Here is a 24,039-nt window from a genome sequence, read left to right as displayed (position 1 = left end):
GTAGCTGCAGTTTGCACATTATCTAAATTTAGCCAAAAACATAACTTTGGTTGTTTGTTCTGAAGGATGCTAGTGTTTTGTGAGAGATTGCTGTCCTGTATAAAATCCAGATATATATGCACCTGTTCTGGTAGAATTATGGACCTGGGCAGTGGGCATGAATCATGATAGATACTTTATTCGCAGTATATTATATTGGATAGTTCTTCTTTATTCACAGTATATTATATTGGATATAGTTATCTTTATTTGCAAGAGCATTTCCAGTTTCGAATTTGTTTTGCATATTGAGCTATAATGTGTGGTTTTTTTGGGCCTGTTTATATGGTATGGGCCTAAGCACCTTGGTTATCCAAAAATAAAAAAGACAAAAATAAAAAATAAAAAATAAAAAGTTAGAGCAGCTTGTGCTTCGGAGGCTCAGCCTATCTCAACTCTCATCCGTGAATTTCCAGGCACAAGCTCCCTTCATATATTTCCCGCCACCAAAACATTTTCTCTCGTCAAAGAAAATCTAGCAGAGAAAAGAAAGTAACCATGAAATCTTTGTATCCAACTAGACCAATTACAGCCGTTCCAAAGTTTAATTCTACCTCTTACACAAAAATTTCTGCTATCACCAATGTTGCTACGCCTACGCTCAATTTCTGGGTTTCATCACCACATCCAATTCGCTCACTGAATGATTTTCCCAAGCCACACCCACACACTGCTCTAAGATCTCAGTCTTCTTCAAACCCACAAAGCAACGAGCAAGAGAACGATGAAGTGGAAGAAGAAGACGACCCAGATGCCCAAGTCCAAGACCTTGTGGTCCCAGAGCATTGGTTGGTCCCTTCCAAGGCCTTGGAGGTACAATTTTCTCTTAATTTAGAGAAATTAAATTTCAATTGTTTTGATTGAATGATATCTATTTATCTATCCAGGAATCAGAGTGGCTTAGGGTTACTTTGCATAAGTGGTTGGATGATGAGTATTGCCCAGAAGCCACCAATGTTGAAATCAGCAAGATTGCTGCTCAATCATACTACAAATCTTTGCTGGGAAAACAGACTGACTTGGGTGAGATTTTGCTGAAGATGGCCATAGAATTGGAATCTATTTCCTACCAGGAAAGCTTCCATGGGGCATTCTCATCCGCCAACGCAGCAGTGAATTTGATTGCCCAACGGATAGAGCAGTCCTGATTTTAACTCAAACCAGTTGATGAAGGTTTTCACTTTTCACTTTTCATTTCACCAAATTAGTAATTTATCTTGTCCTGCATTTCCTATGTAAAAGCAGTAAGTTTTCATAAATCAATCTTGCATGAAAAGGCCTTCATCTTTTGAATCAATGTCTTCTCATCTCATATGTCTTTGCATAGTGAGTCAGTGACAACTGATAATGAATGTTTAATGCACCTGATCTGGTGCAGGAAATTCCAAAGTCTTGAAAGATGTAAAACCTCCATCTACCACCAAATTATGCCCACTAACATATTTAGCATCATCTGAAGCTAGATAAAGTGCAGCATTAGCAATATCGTTGGGTTCACAATTTGTGCCTTCCAAGGCGCCGGCATTCTGTGTTATTTCTATTAGACGCTGTATATCGACTCCCGGGAAAATCCGACTCATTTCTTCAAGTACAAATGGGGTTGGAATGGCAAATGGCGATATACAATTGACCCGAATTCCATGCTTGCTTAGCTCTGCAGCCACAGACTTAACAATGCCTATGACAGCAAACTTGGATACTGAATAGGTGTGCTGTGCGAGTCCTCCCATTAGTCCTGTGACGCTGGCTGTGCATAGAATGGAGCCTGTTTTGCGCGGGATCATCACACGTGAAGCATGTTTCATTCCTGCAATGACTCCTCGCACGTTGATGTTCATGACACGATCGAACACTGCCAGGTCGAGGTCCACAATGCTCGGGGGAGTGTTGCAGGCTACCCCTGCATTGGCGTACATAATGTCAAGCTGGCTATGTTTAGAGATGGTGAAATCTACAGCATTGGAAATGTCGGATTCTTTTGAGACATCACAGGCGATGAAGGTCGCATTGGGACCGAGCTCGTATGCTGTGTCCTGGCCAAGCTGCTGTTGGATATCTGCAATGACAACTTTGGCACCATTGCTGATAAATTTGGATGCAGTTGCCTTTCCTATGCCACTTGCTGCTCCGGTGATCAGCGCCACTTTGCCTTCAAGTCTGCTTTGTCACACATAGCAAAGCAAACATGGCCCAAGTCCAAGCATCAGTTGCAGAATTAAAGAATCCAATCAACAGAAAGGGGAAGCATCTGATAAAATCTAATTAACCCCATATCCATTCAAGTTTGCCTACCTCGCAGTCTGGGATGAAAATCCCATCTGGAAGCTTGGAGAAACCACCGGAGCTCTTGAAATGGTAACCTTTTTTCTGTTCAAAACTTCAAACCATTAGCAACTTTTATTTTGAGTTGTATCCAAAGATTAAATCTTATTGAATAGGAAGAGAAAACCTCAGCCACCAAAAAAAAAAGAAAAACCCAAGAAAACCAAAGCGAAAAAATCCCAGCACTATGAAATGATTTCTGTCTGTATGCATAGATATCAAAATTAAAAGGTAATAGAAGCAAACCTTAATGCAACCCTGAACATAGTTTGTTTTGTTGAAGAAGATGTGGTGGTTCTTGTTTCTTATGTCTATCGGCCAATTATTGAATATGGTTGGACCGACAAGTAGGATGTAAGAAAGCATCTTACATGGGCCGTTGCATCAATACTTTTTCTTTTTTTCTTTTTGGGGTCTGAAATTTTGTTTAATGTCAATATAATAGTGTCAAACGTAAGTTTGCACTCACAACAAAATCTGGGGAATCTGGGGTTGGATTGGAGTGGAGGACTATATGACAAAATCTTTTAAAAATTAGTCAACTTTGAAGGATTATTATTGTAGTTAGCCATTCTTGAATGGTATGCATTCAACTTCAGCTGCTAATGGTGGTGGCCCACCAGGAATCAGGGAAAAGTTACCACTTCCAGAGTAGGTTGCCAGCAGCAACGGTGACCCTGATTAACTTGTCTCATTCGTCGCAAAAGTAGAATTCTCCATTGTGAAAAGCAGCACATTCAATTCTTCTAACTGAAGACAGGGTAACACCACGCCGGTGTGGAATCCATTCATTGGCTCCTCGGTTGAGAACATGCAGCTCCAATTCGAAAGCATTGGTACGGCTCATGACAGAAACATTGCAATCTTGACAACAAGTGGGAGGGGATGAAAATGCTGCAACAGGACGCTGAGGCTCATATAGTTGTGAGACTGGGAACTCTGGAAGGTCTATTTTCGCACGAGAGAAGGGGCAAAAGAAGAAGATTGAGCCGCATGACGGTTTGAAAAGAAGCAGCCATCCTTGGTTTGATGCAAGGAAAGTTGCTCCTTTGAGTTATGGAATGTCAGTGATGGTGCACTTTTTACCAGTTTCACAAATTAGCTACTGGCACTGATCAGAATCTTCCTCGTACAGTAGAAACCAGGGTTCATGTGAAGATTCAGTGTGAGCTGAAGCAGAAGCTCGATTAGGCCAAGACACTCTGCTATGTTTGATAAAACTTCAGGAAGAATATATAGCCCCGCGGCTATAACCCTTAAAAAAATATATCTTCAAATAGTATCGCCGCGCGGCTTTACTTCTTTTATAAAAAATATATTTAAATAGAACTCCTGATATGAAAAAAAATATATATATATATATATATATATTTAACTAGTGTAGCCGTGCGGCTGTACTTCCTAAAAAAAATATATATTTAACGATTATAGCCGTGCGGCTATACTTCTGGAATAAAAAAAATATATTTAAAGAGTATAGCCGCGCGGCGATACTCTTTAAATAAAAAAATAAATTTAAGGAGTATAGCCGCGCGGCGATACCCTGTATACCCCTTAAATGAAAAATATATATTTGGGCTATACTCGTTAAATAAAAAATATATTTGAGGAGTATAGCCGCGCGGCTACCCCACCTCCGTGGTGGTGAGCTCTTATTGGTCCGAAAGCACCAGACTTGAAGCAGAGGGAGCAGTGCGAAGAGAAAGAAATTGAGGGGCGTTTGGCTATTGGGAAAGAGAAGTGCTAACTGCTAAGGACAAACCACAACAAAACAATTGATTGAGCACTTCAAAGCACATCAGCTTTGCTAATACAGATTAACTTGATCTGCTCCAGTGCCTAGGCTAATACAGGCAGCCCAAATAGTTTGAATAAGACCCCCAGTAGCACACATGACAGTGCCACAATTCACAAATACCACAGGGTCAGAAAAATTACAAAAGCAAATTCATGCATTTGTGTGTATTGTACAGAACACACAAAGGGGAAAGCTTTTTAAAACACTAAATTAAGATACCAATCTATCAATCAGAACCTGAAGGAACTAGGATGCTACTTAACTAACTTGTAGACCTTGCAGCCGAGGGCTTCGTCGCAGTGGAAGCTGCCATTATGAGTGCCGACTCGCTTAGCTGAAGTAGCGGTAGCCATGAGAGAGCGAGAGAGGTGAAGGCGCAGGTGATGGTGGTGGCTCGGGAAGACGAATGGTAGCGTGTGCTTAAACCCTCACTTTCCACTTTTAACACTTTGGTCCTGTCATTTCAAGTTGGTTAATTTAGTTGTGGAGGGGCAGTTCAGTCCACAAACAGCTAAGTCTGCGTGCTTAGGTCTGCGTTTAATGGCAGTCGGCCTAGTATACGGGCCATGCATGCAGTGCAGGGTATCTAACAAGATTTTCAAGCTCTGCATCTTCAATAATGATTGTCCAGGAAGATAGTATACTTGTCTGCAAGTTGTCTTTTTCGGATGGTGATTGTGTTATGGACTACCTTGCGATCATTCATGCACTGAAAGACTAATTGTGCATCTTCAGTAACCTCAAACTTTGAATATGTCGAGATCAATATATTACAAACTAAAACATGACTTCCATATCCTGATTTAATTGTCAAGCCATGTATATGTTTCCCAAGTTCTAAATTCATTTCATGACCGCAGGCTGAAACTGCACTAGTAAATGAGACATGATCTAACCCCATCCCTTCTCCCACCATCTCAATAAAGACAAAAATCGCCTCAAGCCCACGTTTTCTCTCTTGAGAGTAAACTGATAGTATTGCATTCCATGAAACCAGATCCTCATTCGCCATTTCATCAAACACACTCCTAGCTTCTATTAACCGCCTCTACCTCGGATACATACTTATAAGTGCATTTCCAACAAAAACTTCACCATCGAAACCAGACTTAAATATAAGAGAATGCAGTTGTAATCCAAATAGAAAATCTTCATGATCCGCACAAAAAGCAAGAATCGTAGTATAAGTCACTTGATCAAAAACAACTCCATTAAAATTCATCCTAAGAGCAAAATTCAATGCACCCTCACTTGTTCGAAACCCCAAAAGAATAGTATTCCAAGAAACTATATCAGTATAGCACATAGTCTCAAAGATAAGTAAGGGACCATCAAACTGTCCAGCTTTGGTGTACATACTCATCAAAGAATTTGAAACCGTAGTATATGAAGCAAACCCAGAAGAAATTGCAAACCCGTGAATTTGGCATCCGGGTTTGGGGTCCCCTGGACAGGCCTTGACAGCAAGGGTAACGGTAACTTCATCGATGTTATGAGACAAATGTAGTTGAAGTTGCTTACAGAACAAACATGTCAAGGGCTCTAAGGGTCACGGTAACTTCATCGTGTTCGTTTCTCTGTCTCTTCATTTCACTTGCGCACCACATTCCTCTGCAAGTGGAAGCTTCGTCTGTCTTCATTTGGAACAAAAAGAAGGCCGCCTAGACCCACCCGCGCCGCCTAGAACCGCCCAGGCCGGCTAGAATAGCCCAGGCCGCCTAGAACCGCCCAGGCCGCCTAGAACCGCCCAGGCTGCCTAACTCCCATATAGCATCAGAGTTGTTATCTTAGTGGAGATTTCAATAGCTGAATGACATTTGATGGTTTCGTAGAGAGAGTCCAATCCCATCCAATCAACACAGCAGCTGAAACGAAAGAAAAAAAAAATCGAAGCTTGAGTTGAGAGAGAGAGAGAGAGAGAGAGAGAGGCTCAAGACCGAGTCTTTGAAGCTTGGAAGCGCATATAGAGAAGCGAAAATGGTTGTGATGTGACTGTGAGTGCAAGCTCCGCGTTTGTTCTGGAATATATTTAACGCGTATAGCCGCGCGGCTATACCGTTAAAATATTCGAATATTTTCCAAGCGAATGGCCGCACGGCTATACCTTGAAAATAATATATTTAAGTAGTATAGCCGTTCGTCTATAACTTTAAAATATTCGAATATATTCAAAGCGTATAGCCGCACGGCTATACCTTTAAAATAATATATTTAAATAGGATAGCCGCGCGGCTATACTATTGAAATATACAATTTTGTCATGTTATTTTAAAATACCACTTTATCTAATTAGGATAGAGTTATTTCTTCAATTATTTTTTTTTTATACCAGTGATATTGGGGAATGAGAATTTAAATTCTTTTCGATACCTCATATTTTAATGATTTCCAGCTATTAGTCCATTAGGCAAGAATAAAAAATGAATTTTATTTATAAGAAATAATATGGGTTAAACCCATAAATACAACAACAAAAAATAGGGATCCACCAACATTTTGGGGATAAAATAATCTTGAATTTCATAGTATAAAATTGCTTGTGTAAGAATTTACTTTCTAAAATGTATCCAACGTAATTATGAACTAAACCCAATGACAACATTTTTCTCATTACACTTGACAACCCTGCTATTTTGCTATGAGATATATCAGTTCACGTTGTATTCAAACCTGAGACTTCTGGTATGCAAATCAAGGCTATTTTTCACCGGGCTAACCCGTTGGCACCACACCCAAATTTAAACAAATAGATTAGTCTGATTTTATCCAATATAGAAATTCACATGGAGACAATTTTAGAAAGTGAAAAGGTGAGTTCCTTTTGCTGATTTTCATATCCATATAAGTCCAGATGCTATAATTAAATTGCATTAATTACCCATGGAAAAAGAACAAAAGGCAATAATTGAATAATTAAGGGAATCCAACTCCTAGATAAAGGGCCAGTTTGGCATTTATGTGCTGTGAAAATAATCGCCGTCAGACTTGCTGTGAGAGAAAGTAGTTTGGCGTTTGGTAAACTTTTTGTTAAGAGTATTGTTAGTACTAATTCCCGCGTAATCAGAAAATGATTCCCGCATAATCATTAAACCTAGCACCTCTTCGAAACTGATTCCTGAATAATCAAAAAATGAAAGCACCTCATTAGCTGCTTTTCCTTGTAGCTTTCTCTCACAGCAATTTTTAACAATAAATGATTTTTTCATAGTTTACCAAACGGGCTGAGCTTCTCAAATTTTTTTTAAAATCACTTATTACCCCAAATAAGTAATGCCAAACTAGCACAAAATAGGAAACTGATTATTTTGTTGGTTTATGGAGTGTTTGTAGACTTATTTTATTTATTTATAATCAGAATTGTAAAACATCCAACGTTGTTGGTATACCGTTTAATGTTTATTTGTGTGTATATATTTTGGAGAAATATTTGTATAATATTTATTTGTTACTTGTTACTTATTAGTAGTTGCTTTAGTGATTTCATAGTGGAAAATCCATTTTATGTTTTATTTTCCAAGGCCCAATCCTAATCAAAATAATATATCTAAATAGGGCATGTGGTTTTATTAGTATTTTAAGCCGAGGCCCAATTAAAAGCCCATCTCTCCTTCTGTTTTTCTCATCAAGACGAGCGGAGAAGTCTAACACTAGCCGTCTTCCAGCCCCCCCCCCCCCAACGACCTCTCATCTTCTTCAATCCTCATCTCGCCACCCCAAAATCTGAGCCACCATCATCACCTCGTCTATGACCTTGGAGATTCCAAAGTGGCGATTTTTTTCTTGGTCAGACCTGCCCAGGCCGCCTAGCGCCTAGTCGCCGCCTAGGCCGATTTTTCGAACACTGCCTGATCATCAAAAACCTCCGCAAAAAATAGTATATTCTTATAGCTCCCAAAATCTGAGCCACCATCATCATCTCGCCCCTGACCTTGGAGATTCCAAAATGTCGTTTTTTTAATGGGTTAGACCCGCCCAGGCCGCCTAGCGCCTAGTCCCCGCCTAGGCCAATTTTTTGAACACTGCCTGGTCATCAGAAACCTCCGCAGAAAATAGTATATTCTTATAGCTTCCTGATGCTAATTCCTTGCCTAAACTCCTTGAAAAACTTCCTCATAGGAAATCATGCCCGCCCACCCAAAAGCCATTGTTCGTGAATAATTTCTGCATTCATTTCCTTGCACTAGTCTGGGAAGAAAACATGTGGTGCATTTCTTTCTTGACGGAGAAAAGCAATTAAAACACTTGAAATAAGCAAACTGACATTGATCCCAATCTATTTCATTCAGTTTCTGCTAGTGCCAACCAAGCAGGAAATTCTCTCAAGAAAAAAAAAACATTTTTAAAAGAAAATCCTATATACGAAGGCATATCCGCTTCAGATTTCGACTTTGCAAGCCCAAAGGTTATGGAAGGCACTATCCCTGAGACCGTCGGTTAAAAGGGTTCTGGTAGCAGCTACAAAAAATGAGACCTCTGAAGGATGAGGAGGAGACGGGCAGTGTATGAGTAGTGTATGTTGAAAGATCACCGGTGAAAATTTTCTTGGGAGGTTTTGCCTTGAGTGGAAATGATGTCTATTTGTCCGTACTGATATCGTGTTGGAATTTTGATGCTCCAGCCGCACTTGTGTTCTTTGTATTTCTATTTGTTCACTTCACTAACGAAGACGATTTGAGGAGAGCCGCAATGTTATTCACATAGATTGAACTTGGGTCGATTTCGGAAAAATGATACTTGTAGAGAGTTGCATTGGTTGAATTTCCATTGTATTTTTTGTTTTCCTTGGTTATTGGTTTTAAGCATATTTCATTTCACAAACCTTTTGAGTAGGGGAGGGGTGGCAAGGCAACAATATATTCAAGTTAAGTCATTACAAATGATGACACGACATGGTTTGTCCAACTGATACATATACATCCTGTGTTTTTTAAGGAAAAGGAGCAGAAATCTACTGGAAAATATAAATGTTGTTGTATGGCTTTTCTCCAACTTGTATTGAACTATATACATGATAAATCAAAATAATCTTGAAATACAACATGTGTACATGTAACCACTATGCCTTCTGTGATTAGTCAAACCTAAATGTCAATGTTAAACCTAGTTGAGTCCATGTCTAGTCGGGTTTTGTGTATTCGAGCAGCATGTGTGGTGACCTGTAAATCTTCAACTCCAAGCTCACCCTCTGCTCTTGCAGCATATATATCCTCACAAATGGCTATCAACCTATACAATAAAAGAGCCATATAAGTTTCAGGAAAATATTACTCTTATTGATGCTTGGTTTGGAAAAGGAAAGATAAGAAGGAAGGACCAAAACAAAGTTGCCTTACCTATCACAGGAAGGAAGGTTCTCATAGGGGATTCTCATTCTTAAGTCAGAGCATTGAAGTCTGATAAAGCGGCCAACAGCAAGAACATATGTCATGTAGAGACCCCAGATGCTGATGCTGAACTTGCTAAGGGTGTCACCAATAATACCCTATGAAGTAACATTGCAGATCAGAAATATCACCCAAAAATGAAGAACAAAAGTCATTTAAACCAAAAATATTGTTGAACCACAAAGCAAACTTGTGCACATGAAACAGGACATTTTTCATAAACTTACGTGGCGGTGTTTCCTCTGATACAATGATGGCCATGGGTCCTCTCAAACCTCCACATCCATCAGTCGTAATTAGCACCAGTCGTAATTAGCACGATTTATGACAAAATCCGCACTAACAAAATTATCCTGTAAATCAATAGTATTCCATCATTTCAACAAAAAATTGCCAAGGAAATTACTGCAGGGACATGAGCCTCTGTGTAATCTGTGTAGGATTTCAATACAAACATTTCTCTCTTTCTCTCACTCTCTCACCTGAAACCAAGAGCTCAAATTGATAACAAGATTTGACATATAGAACTTACGTTAGTTAAAGATGTAACTGAGAGAGAGGCTCAATTGAAAGCCCATCTCTCCTTCTGTTTTTCCCATCAACACGAGCCGTCTTCCAGCCCCGCGACCTCTCATCTTCTTCAATCCTCATCTCTGTCTCTTCATTTCACTTGCGCACCACATTCCTCTGCAAGTGGAAGCTTCGTCTGTCTTCATTTGGAACAAAAAGGAGGCCGCCTAGACCCACCCGCGCCGCCTAGAACCGCCCAGGCTGCCTAGACCCGCCCAGGCCGCCTAACTCCCTTAGAGCATCTCCACCCACAAGGGCTAAGTCTAGGGCAAGGGCAAGCAAGGGCTGCCACTATTCACGTGAATAGTGTCAGCCTTGCCATTTGTGGTTCCACCCATGAGGGCTAAGTCTAGGGCAAGTCTAAGGCAAGAAAGGAAAAAAATATTATGCAACAAAATATAAACAATTTAGAAAGTGAATAAAATTGTTATGTATTTATAGGGAAAGCAACTATAATTTTTTGGTATTTAAAAAAAAAAATTGAAATTTTTTTGGATTTTTTAAATAATTTTTTTGCTCGCTGACGTCAGCGTGACGTCAGCGCTGACATCACAAAACTCGGGCTGAAGCCCAGGCAAAACCTGCCCTTGGGCTTGCCCTAGCTGGTGGGACCCATGCGAAACTAGGCTGCAGGCTGCAGCGCTGGAGGGCCAAACCTTGCCCTGGGGGGCCTTTTGCCCGGTTTGGTGGGCTGCGCTGGAGATGCTCTTATAGCATCAGAGTTGTTGGAGATTTCAATAGTTGAATGACATTTGATGGTTTCGTAGAGAGAGTCCAATCCGATCCAATCAACACAGCAGCTGAAACGAGAGAAAAAAAAAATCGAAGCTTGAGTTGAGAGAGAGAGAGAGAGAGGCTCAAGACCGAGTCTTTGAAGCTTGGAAGCGCTTATAGAGAAGGGAAAATGACTGTGACTGCGAGTGCAAGCTTCGCGTTAGTTTTGGAATATAATTAACGAGTATAGCCGTCCGGCTATACCGTAAAAATATTCGAATATTTTCGAAGCGTATGGCCGCACGGCTATACCTTGAAAATAATATATTTAAATAGTATAGCCCATCTCTCCTTGATAACAAAATTTGACATATAGAACTTACGTTAGTTAAAGATGTAAGTTATGCTCGCTTCTTAATGCAATGATATGATCTGATTCTCAAAAAATAAAAAAGATGTAACTGAGAGAGAGGCTCAATTGAAAGCCCATCTCTCCTTATGTTTTTCTCATCAACACGAGCCGAGGCCCAAGTCTAACACGAGCCGGTCTACCAACCCTCCCCGTGACCTCTCATCTTCTTCAATCCTCATCTCGCCACCCCGAAATCTGAGCCACCATCATCATCTTGTCCCTGACCTTGGAGATTCCAAAATGTCGTTTTTTTTTCTTGGTCAGACCCGCCTAGGCGGCCTAGCGCCTAGTCCCCGCCTAGGCCGATTTATCGAACACTGCCTGATCATCAGAAACCTCCGCAGAAAATAGTATATTCTTATAGCTTCCTGATGCTAATTCCTTGCCTAAACTCCTTGAAAAACTTCCTCATAGGAAATCATGCCCGCCCACCCGAAAGCCATTGTTCATGATTAATGTCTGCATTCATTTCCTTGCACTAGTCTAGGGAAGAAAACATGTGGTGCATTTCTTTCTTGACAGAGAAAAGCAATTAAAACACTTGAAGTAAGCAAACTGACGTTGATCCCAATCTATTTCATTCAGTTTCTGCCAGTGCCAACCAAGCAGGCAATTCTCTCAAGAAAAAAAACATGCGTTCATGGCAAAACCAGTTACAGTGAGCAATAACTTGCCAATGTCATCAGAGGGAGGCCCTACAACAACATACTAAAATGATGAATTCACTAAGTCAGATCCCGGGACAGCCAGGGTTTTCGTTGTTGCAAAGCCTGCCTGGGGCTTGCATCCATGGGAATGTGGAGATGGCGGAGAGAGTAGCCGATACGTTGATGAGATTGGAACCAATGGAATCGGGTTCTTTTGTGTTGATGTCCAACTTGTATGTTGAGAAAGGGGACTGGGAAATGGTAGCAAAAGTTGGGAAATGGATGAGATCAGATAAAGGAGTGAGAAAGGAAGTGAGATATAGTTGGGTGGATACTGGTGATGCTGATGGTTCCTGTATCTGCATGGGTTTTCATCAGGTGATACATCCCACCCACACAGTCTGGGGAGATATGTAGAACGGCAAAATGTCAAGGATTAGAGATGAAGATTTTGAGAGAGAACATGTGGGAGACAAAATCACTGAAAATGGATTCCTTCTCAAGGCCCTCACTTTGAAGGCTTGAATCTGTACATGTAAAACTTCTAAAGTAACTCATGATTGTTAAGAAGTTCTGTAGCCAAATGTCAAAATAAAAAATAAAAAAAGGAAATTCATCTTGAGGTAATTCAAAAATGGAAAAACGTGGTCGGCGGGATTCAAACCTGGGCGGTACCACTCGGGCACGACCACTTGATGTGCGCTAGTCTACATCTTTTCCTATATTACTACTTCCTGTTCACATTGTTGAAGAGCCAAGTTTCAGAGATGAAACTTACAAGACAACAGTAAAATAGTTATTATTTAAATTTTGTAGCTAGTGCATTTTTTAGTTAGATTACCCCCAGAATGTTTTTCTTCTGTTTTTCTGAAGAGGACAAGAGTAAGAACTTGGTAGCTACTCTAACACTGCTAGTTCATCGCAAAACTATTTGATAAAATGCTCTAGCCACCGCTACTTGGTCTACTCAAGGTCCAAAACCTTTGTATGGTAATGCCAAAATTGAGGATGTTATGAAGTTGCATCTTTGAATTTTACGAGGTTGCTAAAAATCTTGTAACAGGTAAGGTGTAGAAAGGTGCTAAAAATCGTAAAATTAATTGGCAAGAAGAGTTGCAACAAATAAAAATCTTGTAATCGGTAATGTGTAGAAAGGTCCAAAACCTTTGGATTTGATTCCTATTTTTTGTCGTTGCATTTATGGGTTTAACCTGTATTATTTCTTATAAATAAAATCCATTTTTTATTCTTGCCTAATGGGCTAATAGCTGGAAATCATTAGAATGGGAGGTATCGGAAAGAACTTAAATTCTCATTCCCCAATATCACTAGTATAAATAAAATAATTGAAGAAATAACTATATCCTAATTAGCTAAAGTGGTATTTTAGCCCTAAACCCTAAAATATCATGACAAAATTGTATATTTAAAGAGTATAGCCGCACGGCTGTACTATTTAAATATATTATTTTAAAGGATATAGAACATGAAGCTTGCACTCGCAGTCACAGCCATTTCGCTTCTCTATAGGCGCTTCCAAGCTTCAAAGACTCTCTCTCTCAACTCAACCTTCAATTTTTATTTTCTTTAGTTTCAGCTGCTGCATTGATTGGATTGGATTGGACTCTCTATAAAAACCATCAAATGTCAGAGAAACGAACACGAAGGTTGCACTCGCAGTCTAATCTTCAAAATTCAAATACTCGGTCTTGAGCCTCTCTCTCAACTCAAGCTTGGATTTTGTTTCTTTGGTTTCGGCTGGTGGGCGATAAATTCTCATCAGTTAGCAAAGAAAACAACGTATACAATTTAGATTAAACAGAGAATAGGATATCTCATCAACTATGACAAAAACAAATGCTTAAACAGAAAAAGAAAAGGTGAGCAATTCTAACTCACAAACTTTGTAAACGTGCAAGCTCACTTTGCCTGTTTCTTTCTCCTCTTCTTTGATGAGTTTAGAAGTCCTGTTATCAGACTTTGATTGGTCCAAAGAGTTGTTTCCACCATTGGCTTCCCCGTGGTTCGAAGAGAGTTGAGGAAATATTTGAGGACTGGGGGAACTTTTGCTGGGAATAGCGGTGCTCATTTGAATTTCTACTAGCTCTTTGAAATCCAGGCCAGAATTTAGCAAATCATTATACTTTCCCGCCTGTACTATCATCCCATCTCTCATGACCTGATATTATTTGGAGGTAATAAGTTTAAATAATATATAAGTAGGAAGGATACATGTGCAAACTGCAATTATAATCTTACCAAAATAAGATCAACATTATGCAAGAAGTCAACTTGACGAATTACAAGTAAAACCGTCTTGTTTTTAAGCACTCCCCTCACACATTCCTGCAGAGAAGTATAAATCATGATCAGTAGAACATTATGCATACAAATCAAATTCAATGAGTGTCACTTTGTACTGTTTTTATACTATCTTAGCACATTTAGACTATGAAAGTAAAAAAGTGTTCAAACCACTATCTTAAGAACAAGCTTGAATGTTCAATCACTGTGGAATCAGAAGTAAATCATTTATTTACTATCAAATGTAGTAGAAAATCTAATGCAATGTCACCTTAAATATTTCTGATCCAGTATGAGCATCAACAGCACTGAAAATGTCATCGAGAAGATATATGTCACAATTTTGATATACAGCCCTAGCAACAACTACTTTATATCCTAAAAATTACAGAAAGAAAACAAAAAATACGATGGAAATTCAACCAATGCAACTCTCTACAAGTATCATTTTTCCGAAATCGACCCAAGTTCAATCTATGTGAATAACATTGCGGCTCTCCTCAAATCGTCTTCGTTAGTAAAGTGAACAAATAGAAATACAAAGAACACAAGTGCGGCTAGAGCATCAAAATTCTAACATGATATCAGTACGGACAAACAGACATCATTTCCACTCAAGGCAAAACCTCCCAAGAAAATTTTCACCGTTGATCTTTCTACATACACTACTCATACACTGCCCGTCTCCTCCTCATCCTTCAGAGGTCTCATTTTTTTGTAGCTGCTACCAGAACCCTTTTTACCTACAATCTCAGGGATAATGTCTTCCATAACCTTTGGGCTTGCAAAGTCGAAATCTGAAGCGGATATGCCTTCGTATATAGGATTTTCTTTTGAAAATGCTGCTATCTCATTTTGGGCTCTCACTTTTTTCCCCTTGGGTGTAATATAATAAGCATCCAGTTTGGAATTATCTTTTATGGAGGGTAGGGAATTCATCATTTTAGTATGTTGTTGTGGGGCCTCCCTCTGATGATATTGGCAAGTCATTGCTCACTGTAACTGGTTCTGCCATGAACGCATGTTTTTTTCTTGAGAGAATTGCCTGCTTGGTTGGCACTGGCAGAAACTGAATGAAATAGATTGGGATCAACGTCAGTTTGCTTATTTCAAGTGTTTTAATTGCTTTTCTCCGTCAAGAAAGAAACGCACCACATGTTTTCTTCCCTAGACTAGTGCAAGGAAATGAATGCAGAAATTATTCACAAACAATGGCTTTCAGGTGGGCGGGCATGATTTCCTATGAGGAAGTTTTCAAGGAGTTTAGGCAAGGAATTAGCATCGGGAAGCTATAAGAATATACTATTTTCTGCGGAGGTTTCTGATGATCAGGCAGTGTTCGAAAAATCGGCCTAGGCGGCGACTAGGCGCTAGGCGGCCTGGGAGGCCTGGGCGGGTTTGACCCAGAAAAAAAACGACATTTTGGAATCTCCAAGGTCAGGGACGAGATGATGATGGTGGCTCAGATTTTGGGAGCTATAAGAATATATTATTTTCTGCGGAGGTTTCTGATGATCAGGCAGTGTTCGAAAAATTGACCTAGGCGGCGACTAGGCGCTAGGCGGGCTGGGCGGGTTTGACCCATAAAAAAAACGCCATTGTGGAATCTCCAAGGTCAAGGACGAGATGATGATGGTGGCTCAGATTTTGGGGTGGCGAGATGAGGATTGAAGAAGATGAGAGGTCGCGTGGTGGGGGTTGGGGGGGGGGGGGGGGGGTGTAGCTGGAAGACGCTCGTGTTAAACTTGGGCCTTAGCTCATGTTGATGAGAAAAACAGAAGGAGAATGGGCTTTCAATTGGTCCTCGGCTTAAAACACTAACCAAATGCCCTATTTAGATATATTATTTTGATTAGGATTGGGCCTCGGAAAATAAATATTAAATAGATTTTTCATTATGAAATCGCTAAAGCAACCACTCATAAGTAACAAGTAACAAATAAATATTATACAAATATTTCTCCAAAATATATATATATATATATATATAAATAAACAAACGGAATACAACAATGTTGGATGTTTTACAAGTCTGATTATAAATAAATAAAATAAGTCTACAAACACTCCATAAACCAACAAAATAATTAGTTTCCTATTTTATCTAGGAGTTGGATTCCCTTAATTATTCAGTTATTGCCTTTTGTTCTTTTTCTATGGGTAATTAATGCAATTTAATTCTAGCATCTGGACTTATATGGATATGAAAATCAGCAAAAGGAACTCATCTTTTCACTTTCTAAATTTGTCTCTGTGTGAATTACTATACGGAATCAGACTAATCTATGTGTTTAAATTTGGGTGTGGTGCCAACGGGTTAGCCCGGTGAAAAATAGCATTGATTTGCATACCAGAAGTCTCAAGTTTGAATCCCCACGACATCATAGTTGTGTGTGTGTGAGAAATTCTCATCCCCAGTAGCTTAGACAATCACTTATACTAAAATATAAAATAAAATAATTTGAGTGTAGGTGTTTTATACATTGCTACGAAGGATAAGATCATACTAAATAAGTGTGATGTGGATTAACGTGAACTTTTTTTTTTGTAGTCATCAATAAAATGTACACTTCTATCAACCGATATCGATACCAAAACTCATTATACAAGTGCAACATGGATTTATAATCCATGTTATTCATTAACCTACCAAAACTCCTATACCTACCTTTTATTACTCAACAATGCACTAGAACTGCTTACCTTATTTAGCCCTAAATTGGGTCAGTTGCATGTACTTAATGATGAAATGTTAGAGACGCTAGAATTGCGACGATGGTCTGCTGGGCAGCTACTGTGGATAGAAGTTCGTGGCTCAGTTTGACTGGATTGAACAAATTAAAGGGTTATTTGGGTTCGGGTAATTATGGATTTGGAGCAATAAATTATAGGGCTATTGAGTTATTTCGGTCTGATAATGATCTGGGTGATGACAATTTGACATTGAAGATGTGAGATTTGGCGAAGGGAGGTGAAAGTTGTACATTTGTGAAGAAATGGCTGAAGGAACTGTTGCTGATGAAGTGGGCATTTGCAAAGGCATGTTTGGTTCAACTCTGCTTCTTTGGTTGATCATGAAAACAGTAGAAAAGATGCAAGAAAGTTTATTGTTTATAGTTAGATTTTGAAGTTGAGATTTAGACTTTGAGCTTATTTATAGTTTGGTTTAGTTAAAGTTGGTGAAACGATGTAGTTGTAAGTAGATTTTGCGTTTTGAATTTGATGAATATGTATATGTTCTGCATTTGTTGTCATCACCTGCTTAAACTCTACAACCAGAAAGCAAACCCAAAAAGTAGTTGGAGTTCTTAAACTCTTCATTCTTGTAAGAACAGAAAACCAGAAGAAGAAAAAAAACCAGTGTTAAAGTCGACCAAAAGCAAACTAAAGAAGAACAAATTAATGAACTTTATTCTAAGAAGTAGAATTCTTCTTTGACATAAGCAGCACATTTGATTGTATCTATGGGACGATCATACTTGTGTTGGATCCATTCACTGGCTCCGTGGTGAAGTACATTCAGCTCCAATTCATCACCACTCCTACGGCTGACTACACAAACTGTGCAATCTTGGGAAGTTGGAGGAGATGAAAATGCTGCAACAAGGTCAGAGAGTTCCGAGACTGGGAATTTCGGAAGGTCTATTTTCGTGCGAGAGAAGGGGTGAAAGAAGAGCATTGAACCTCCTTGTTGGAAGAGAAGGAGCCATCCTTGGTTTGAGGCAAGGCAAGTTGTTCCATCCAATTCTGGAAGATCCACGGTGTACTTTTGACCACTCTCAGCTACCAATAACTGGCATTGATTATCAGAATCTTTATGATCATCATCCCCATTCATCCCATACAGAAGAAACCAAGGTTCAAAGTCTCGTGTAGATTCAATTTTGGCTGAAGCTGTGGAAGAGGCAGAGTTCCAACCCTTGCAGACAGTACGGAAACTCAGGAGCTCGATGATGCCTAGACTGTCTGCTATGTCTGAGACGAGTTCAGAAGGAAGATCGGACCACTGCCTTTGACTCTTAAACATTTTGGCACAGTTGCTCATGAAATGTGGCTGCTGCATATCTCAAATTTAAGGAACATGGAAAAAGACAGAGCAAGAACAAAAAGGAGAAACAAGACACACTTGAGATCTGTTGGTTTATCCATTCATGAATCATATTAAGACACCTTATAACAAAATAGTATGTATATACTTATGCTTTTAGCTCCACGTAGTTAAGACTTAAGAGTAGTTACCCCCTACACCTAGGTCATGTGTTCGAATTTCCCGTCCCCCAATGTTCCTTGTATCAAAAAAGCATATCAAGTTTTAAAGTTCAAATCTAAATGATGATCAGTTTTTGTATTTGTTTTTCTTGTTTTGTTTCTCAAAATCAAGATACATTGGAGATCATTATCATGGCAAGTTTCGAAAGAATGAGAACGCAAGAACAAAACCGAAAAAGGATAAACCAACAGCTTCTAAACTTTTTGAAATTGATCATGGATTTCTGAGAACAATCTGATCAAAGTCATTGATCATGGATTAAGCAAGAAGAAGCGCTTCATGAATAGATCAAAGTCATTGGAAGAACTACAATTGGAGAGTTCTAATTTCAGTAGTTCACTACTGCTTTGAACTGTCAAAATAAATGAATGAATAAATATAGGTGGAACTCCTGAAAGGATAAAATCATAAAAGTGCCCCGGTGTGGGTGGAACTCTTGGAGGTGTTTTAAACGACATCCCGTTTCACATGCCAAAGTGAAAGAAGGAAAAATGCAAAAAAATATCTAAGAACCAGGGGCATTCCGAGAATTGAACTCGGGACCTCTCGCACCCTAAGCGAGAATCATACCACTAGACCAAATGCCCTCTTGATTTACAATCTAAAATTGTAAATATATCTTTTGATAATTCAGGATGAAAATCGCATCTTGAAGATTGAAACAAAGTTCAAGCCCCGTTAGCCAGCAACAAAAGGAAAAAAAGCTTTAAAATTTTATTTAATAGGAAAAAAGAATTGCTTCAGCAACAAAAGAAGAACAAAATAGAGAACAAAAGGCTTGCCCAGTATTGCAAACACTGTTTTTGGAAGGATTTGAATCTTGATGATAGAACAACCAAATTCTTTTATCATGGTAAATATTATTATAGAATTTGTTACAAATTCAAAGGAAGCTACATGTAAGAAAATTGAAGCAAAACCCAAAGAGCTATTTATAAGCAAAACCAATTGAGCATTACATCGAAGTGTACCAATAGTAAACTGAAATAAAGACAAGAATGATACTAGCTAGGAAAGGAAAGGAATAAATTAAAGAGCAAAAAGCAGTGATGAAGCAAATTCACCAAGTCTCTTCTTTTGGAGGGACTTGGCAGAATTTTGGGTAGATCCATACCCCTTTGAGTTGACGGCTCTTGGATTCTTCAACACTATCGCCAGAAATTCTCTCACTGTAAACGAAACTGTCCAGGTCACCAGACTTCCTTTGTGTCCCACAAGTAGAAAACGAAACGTCCACATCATCTGGCAACCCCAGCTTCTTCTTCATGTCAGTGTTCTTGAAATAACTAGCGTAAGCAATGAAATCTGACTTGGGTCCCACAGAATACTCAGAAGACCATCTGGAAAACCTCCAGCTTAGTGGGTTATGAATAGTAGATGCAATAATGAGTACACGGTCTCTACGGTCGAAAACGTAGAATTCTTGTTTTTGAGTGTGGTAAACACCGCAATTGATTGTACCGATTCCTGAACAAGGAATGTCATATTGGAACCATTCCTTGGCTCCCCGGCGAAGTAAATGCAGCTTCAGTTCATAATCATTGACGCGGTTTATGACACAAACCGTGCAATCCCGGGAAGTTGGAGCACACGAAAATGCTGCAACATGATCAGAGAGCTCCAAGAAAGGGCATCCCGGAAGGTCTATTTTTGTTTTGGAGAAGGGCCGAAAGAAGAACATTGATGAAGTCCCAACACAATTACCAACAGCTTCACCTTCAAGACCTTGTTTCTTGAACAAAAGAAGCCATCCTTGGTTCGATGCAAGGCAAGTTGTTCCGTCCAGTTCTGGAAGTCTCACGGAGAACTTCTTACCACTTTCTGTGACCAATTGGCAATTATGATCAGAATCCTCAGCGTACAGTAGAAACCAGGGTTCAAAGTCTGGTGTGGATTCATTTTTAGCTGAGGCAGTGGAAGAAGCAGAGTTCCAAGCTTTGCAGACGCTCCGGAAACTCAGAAGCTCGATGGGGCCTAGACGCTCTGCTATGTTTGACGCAAGATCAGAAGGAAGATCGGACCATGGCGGCCATTGCTTTATTTGCATTTGCATTTGGTCTCCAATAGACATTTTGCAAAAGTACTGGCCCATATTGTAATTTACTTTCTTAGCTGCTCCATCCATACCATACATCCATACAGAGACATAAATATATATATATATATATATATATATATATCTTAAAGTCGAAGGAACTAAAATGGAAAAGAATTAGGGTTTATGAACCAATAAGTGAAGGCTAGCAGCTAGCAGTGAATATATAATCAAGTTGTTAACTTGTAAAAGAAGGCAGCAATCTGTGAGGTCTGCAATTTTCTTAATATGTTGGGTTTGGTGTTTATATTCATAGTATGCGCATATAGTATTTCTATCATTGGATCAATGAGAAAAAAAACACAGAGTAAGAAATACTTCAAATGGATTACGAATATAAAATTCAAGGTACCTTATAACGAGAATTACAAACTAAAAGTGAGAAAGAAAACCTACCTACACGCCAAAGAACTTCTTCAAGTTCACCAGTGTTTTATTGATTCCAAAAAACCTACACCATAAAAATGAAAACATTAAAACAAAACATTTTCATATTCTAAGCACGAAACCCAAAAGCCGAATGCTTAACCCTGAACCCCAAAGCGAAGCCAATTCAGACCTAAACATGATCATCACCGCTACAAAATAGAAAAGAAATGCTGGATGTATCATAATCATTGCTAGTTTACAAAGAAACAGAGCACAAAAAGAGCCTACAAGAAGAAATCAACTGCTTCTAGATTTGACTCTTTTTTCAAATTAACATTGGAATTTGGAAGAAGAGGGAAAAATATACCAATACCCTTTTTTTTTTGTTACAAAAGGGAGAAGAGATTACCATACAACTGTGTAGTAGTTAATATATAGAACTCAGAGTTCTAATATCTCAAACAACCTGTGAAAATATAAAAACATAACTGCAATTAAAACGATAAAATCATCATAGTAAGTATCCCAGTTTAGCTAGAATTCTTAGGATGTACTTGAGATTTGCGTTTCTCTAAAAATATATTTAAATTGTATAGCCGGGCGGCTATACTCCTTGAATAAATAAAAAAATTAAATCGTATAGCCGAGCGGCTATACTCCTGAAATAAAAAATATATTTAAAGAGTATTCCCGCGCGGCTATACTCCTTAAATACTCTTTAAATATATTTTTATTTAATGTGTATAGCCGGGCGGCTATACTTCTTAAACAAAAAAATATATATTTAAAGCGTTTAGCCGTCGGTTATACTCCTTAGATAAAAAGTATATTTAAATTAAAGAAAAATATATATTTAAAGACTATAGCCGATCGGCTGTACTCCTTCAACACAAAATTTATTTAAAGAGTATAGCCTCGTTAAATAAACAAGTATATTTAAAGAATACAGCCGCCCGGCTATACGTCTTAAATAAAAATTCGAATATATTTAAATATATTTCCACCCCTACCTCCAGAGGGCAACAGCTCCGAAGAATCGAGCTCTCCTCCGTCACTGCTCAACAGCCCCAATTCCTTTGGTAACTAATTGTTGCCAGTTAACTTCAAGGATTGCATTTCTGATTACATGTTTACCTGGTTTATAGCAGTTAGTCTTCCTCGAATATTTTTAGGTGCAATTTCAGCAATGAAAACAGGTACCTTATCATCCTCCAATATTGCATCAAACTTGGTTAATAACATATATGTTGAAACTTGAAATAGCATCTGTAAGGTACTTCCACTATATTTTGGTCTCACAAAAAAGTCAAATGATAGTAACTTACAAAGTATGAAAAGGCTCCACTACCGTACCCGGTTGCCAGTCTCCCAATGTCCAGAGACAAAGCCCCCTTCAGTAGAACATGAATAAGGTTACATATCTGAGGAGAATATTTGCTTGGTAGGTGAAAGCACAGAGAAATTTCAAGAGTAAAATTAGTATGAACCTTGGAAAAGTAAATTGCAAGCCAACCTGCAACACAAAAAACACAGGACATTCTCAAGGCCTGCATACAAGTTTACAGTTTAGATACTGTTAGAGACAGAATATCAATGAATATAACCAAGGTGTGTTTTCTTGAATCTAATTCATTTCAGGAATTAGTTTTATATCTTGTTTTTGTTTTCTTGAATCTAAAAGTTCACCCTAATACCATGCATGCATTTACATATCCATTAAAATAGCTGTGTTAGTAATATTGTTATAGGTGTCCTAGTCACCTTCATACCTCTGCTAATGATAAATTGAGATCTTTCCTGTTGGCAGACTAAGTAGGTGATGAATAACCCACCGGAAGCCATACAAAGAGTGTCAGAACAACACAATTGAATGAAATTTTCGGTCCAAAGATCACAAATTTTCTGCTCTGCCAATCAAAAGCTGAATGCATACTAAGCACTTACACCACATCCAAATTCATAAGAGCCACAAACTGCAACGAATGTGCTGAGGTAAACCATCCATTGATCCCCTTGGTGCTTCCATGACCGGATCCATCTCCAGCAGCCAAGTTATTATCCACCCTCACTAATGGCTCTCTTTTCTCCTCCAGCGCATCATTCTTTGCATGCTCTTTGATGGCCATGTCTGCCTGATTATATATAACTCACCTGTATGTCTATGAATCTGTATAAATTGCAAGGAGAAGACGATTCAAACAGATGGGTACTTTAAGCAAGAAAATATGAAATAATGGAAGGCAAACATAGAAGTATTATTGTACGCAGAACTTCGAAGTTTGGTCAATGCTGCCTCTTTCTGGTCTTTTTTTTAAAAATTTTTCCATAGGACTTCTAACAAAGGAGCTCAAAAGTAGGCAATTCTCGTGCTCAATTGGTTTGGTTGTAGATCAGCTGTAGACCGAGTAGTTCCTTTTGAAGTGTCAGGATTCGAATGAACTCAGAGAGAGAGAGCACAAAAACAATTGGACTTCAAAGATAAATAGCATACCTGAACTGAAACTCATCATCACCAACAATGGTTATGTACTTGAGATGTGCATTTCTCCGAGACGGGTATATTTGAGATGAACTTGAGATGTGAATTTCTCTAAAAATATATTTAAATCGTATAGCCGCGTGGCTATACCTCTTAAATAAGAAAAATATAAAAATCGTATAGCCGCCTGGCTATACCGCTTAAATAAGAAAAATATAAAAATAGTATAGCCTTGCGGCTATACTCTTTAAATAAAAAAATATTTTTAAATAGTACAGCCGGCGCGGCTATACCCCTTAAATAAAAATATAGCCGCATGGGTATACTCTTTAAATTTAAAAAAAAAAAAAAAAATTAACAGTATAGCCGCTCGGCTATACTACTTAAATAAAAATTATATTTAAAACGTATAGCCGCGCGGCGATACCCCTTAAATAAAAAATATATTTAAAGCTTATAGCCGTTCGGCTATACGGCTTAAATAAAATATATATTTAAATAGTATAGCCGCTCGGCTATACGCTTTATATATATATATATATATATATATATATATATATATATATATATTTCCACCGCCACCTCCAGAGCTCAACAGCTCCGTCAGGCAACAAAAAGGAGTGAACACAGGTAATT

The 24,039-nt window shown here is 38.7% G+C and overlaps 4 protein-coding genes, 1 long non-coding RNA gene, 1 other non-coding gene and 1 pseudogene across 6 annotated transcripts; 1 reads left to right on the top strand and 6 right to left on the bottom strand.

Annotated features, from left to right (window-relative positions):
• Positions 1-309: 309 nt before the first annotated feature.
• Positions 310-2,617, top strand: LOC110761817 (plant/protein). Its single transcript, XM_021964396.2, has 3 exons — positions 310-852; positions 927-1,212; positions 1,418-2,617. Exons 1-2 carry the CDS (start codon positions 538-540, stop codon positions 1,185-1,187), a joined length of 576 nt encoding a protein of 191 aa, XP_021820088.2. The 5' UTR covers positions 310-537; the 3' UTR covers positions 1,188-1,212; positions 1,418-2,617.
• On the bottom strand, positions 1,320-2,747 carry LOC110761777 (NAD(P)-binding Rossmann-fold superfamily protein). Its single transcript, XM_088245332.1, has 3 exons — positions 2,608-2,747; positions 2,332-2,406; positions 1,320-2,196 (listed from the first exon to the last, which is right to left on the bottom strand). Exons 1-3 carry the CDS (start codon positions 2,625-2,627, stop codon positions 1,395-1,397), a joined length of 897 nt encoding a protein of 298 aa, XP_088101458.1. The 5' UTR covers positions 2,628-2,747; the 3' UTR covers positions 1,320-1,394.
• Positions 2,748-4,772: 2,025 nt separating this feature from the next.
• Positions 4,773-7,041, bottom strand: LOC148292719 (pentatricopeptide repeat-containing protein At4g32430, mitochondrial pseudogene; annotated as a pseudogene).
• A 2,095-nt stretch (positions 7,042-9,136) lies between these two features.
• Positions 9,137-10,499, bottom strand: LOC148292718 (uncharacterized). The gene is made up of 4 exons (XR_015826245.1): positions 10,076-10,499; positions 9,771-9,896; positions 9,493-9,641; positions 9,137-9,385 (listed from the first exon to the last, which is right to left on the bottom strand). It is a non-coding gene; the product is annotated as an uncharacterized LOC148292718 (long non-coding RNA).
• A 7,100-nt stretch (positions 10,500-17,599) lies between these two features.
• LOC110761776 (F-box protein At4g00893-like) lies at positions 17,600-18,217 on the bottom strand. The gene has a single exon (XM_021964336.2). It carries the CDS (start codon positions 18,215-18,217, stop codon positions 17,600-17,602), a length of 618 nt encoding a protein of 205 aa, XP_021820028.2.
• A 758-nt stretch (positions 18,218-18,975) lies between these two features.
• On the bottom strand, positions 18,976-19,047 carry TRNAP-AGG (transfer RNA proline (anticodon AGG)). The gene has a single exon. It is a non-coding gene; the product is annotated as a tRNA-Pro (tRNA).
• Positions 19,048-19,520: 473 nt separating this feature from the next.
• Positions 19,521-20,594, bottom strand: LOC110761774 (F-box protein At1g49360-like). Its single transcript, XM_021964335.1, has one exon. The coding sequence runs from the start codon at positions 20,592-20,594 to the stop codon at positions 19,521-19,523; it is 1,074 nt and encodes a 357-aa protein (XP_021820027.1).
• Between the last annotated feature and the right edge of the window lie 3,445 nt (positions 20,595-24,039).

The sequence above is a fragment of the Prunus avium genome, chromosome 8 (assembly GCF_965620075.1).
Source record: "Prunus avium chromosome 8, drPruAviu1.hap1.1, whole genome shotgun sequence".
In the NCBI taxonomy this organism is placed as follows: domain Eukaryota; kingdom Viridiplantae; phylum Streptophyta; class Magnoliopsida; order Rosales; family Rosaceae; genus Prunus; species Prunus avium.
Note: the sequence above shows the minus strand (reverse complement) of the source record. Positions and strands in the feature narration are given on the sequence as shown.

Bases quoted from the DNA above. Each gene is read 5' to 3' on its own strand.
- LOC110761817 (XM_021964396.2), top strand. From the start codon at position 538: ATGAAATCTTTGTATCCAACTAGACCAATTACAGCCGTTCCAAAGTTT. The intron at 853-926 runs GTACAATTTTCT...TTATCTATCCAG, and splicing joins TCCCTTCCAAGGCCTTGGAG to GAATCAGAGTGGCTTAGGGT.
- LOC110761777 (XM_088245332.1), bottom strand. From the start codon at position 2,627: ATGTTCAGGGTTGCATTAAG. The intron at 2,407-2,607 runs GTTTGCTTCTAT...AGTTTTGAACAG, and splicing joins ATGTTCAGGGTTGCATTAAG to AAAAAAGGTTACCATTTCAA. The intron at 2,197-2,331 runs GTAGGCAAACTT...GTGACAAAGCAG, and splicing joins TTTTCATCCCAGACTGCGAG to ACTTGAAGGCAAAGTGGCGC.
- LOC110761776 (XM_021964336.2), bottom strand. From the start codon at position 18,217: ATGTTTAAGAGTCAAAGGCAGTGGTCCGATCTTCCTTCTGAACTCGTC.
- LOC110761774 (XM_021964335.1), bottom strand. From the start codon at position 20,594: ATGTATGGTATGGATGGAGCAGCTAAGAAAGTAAATTACAATATGGGC.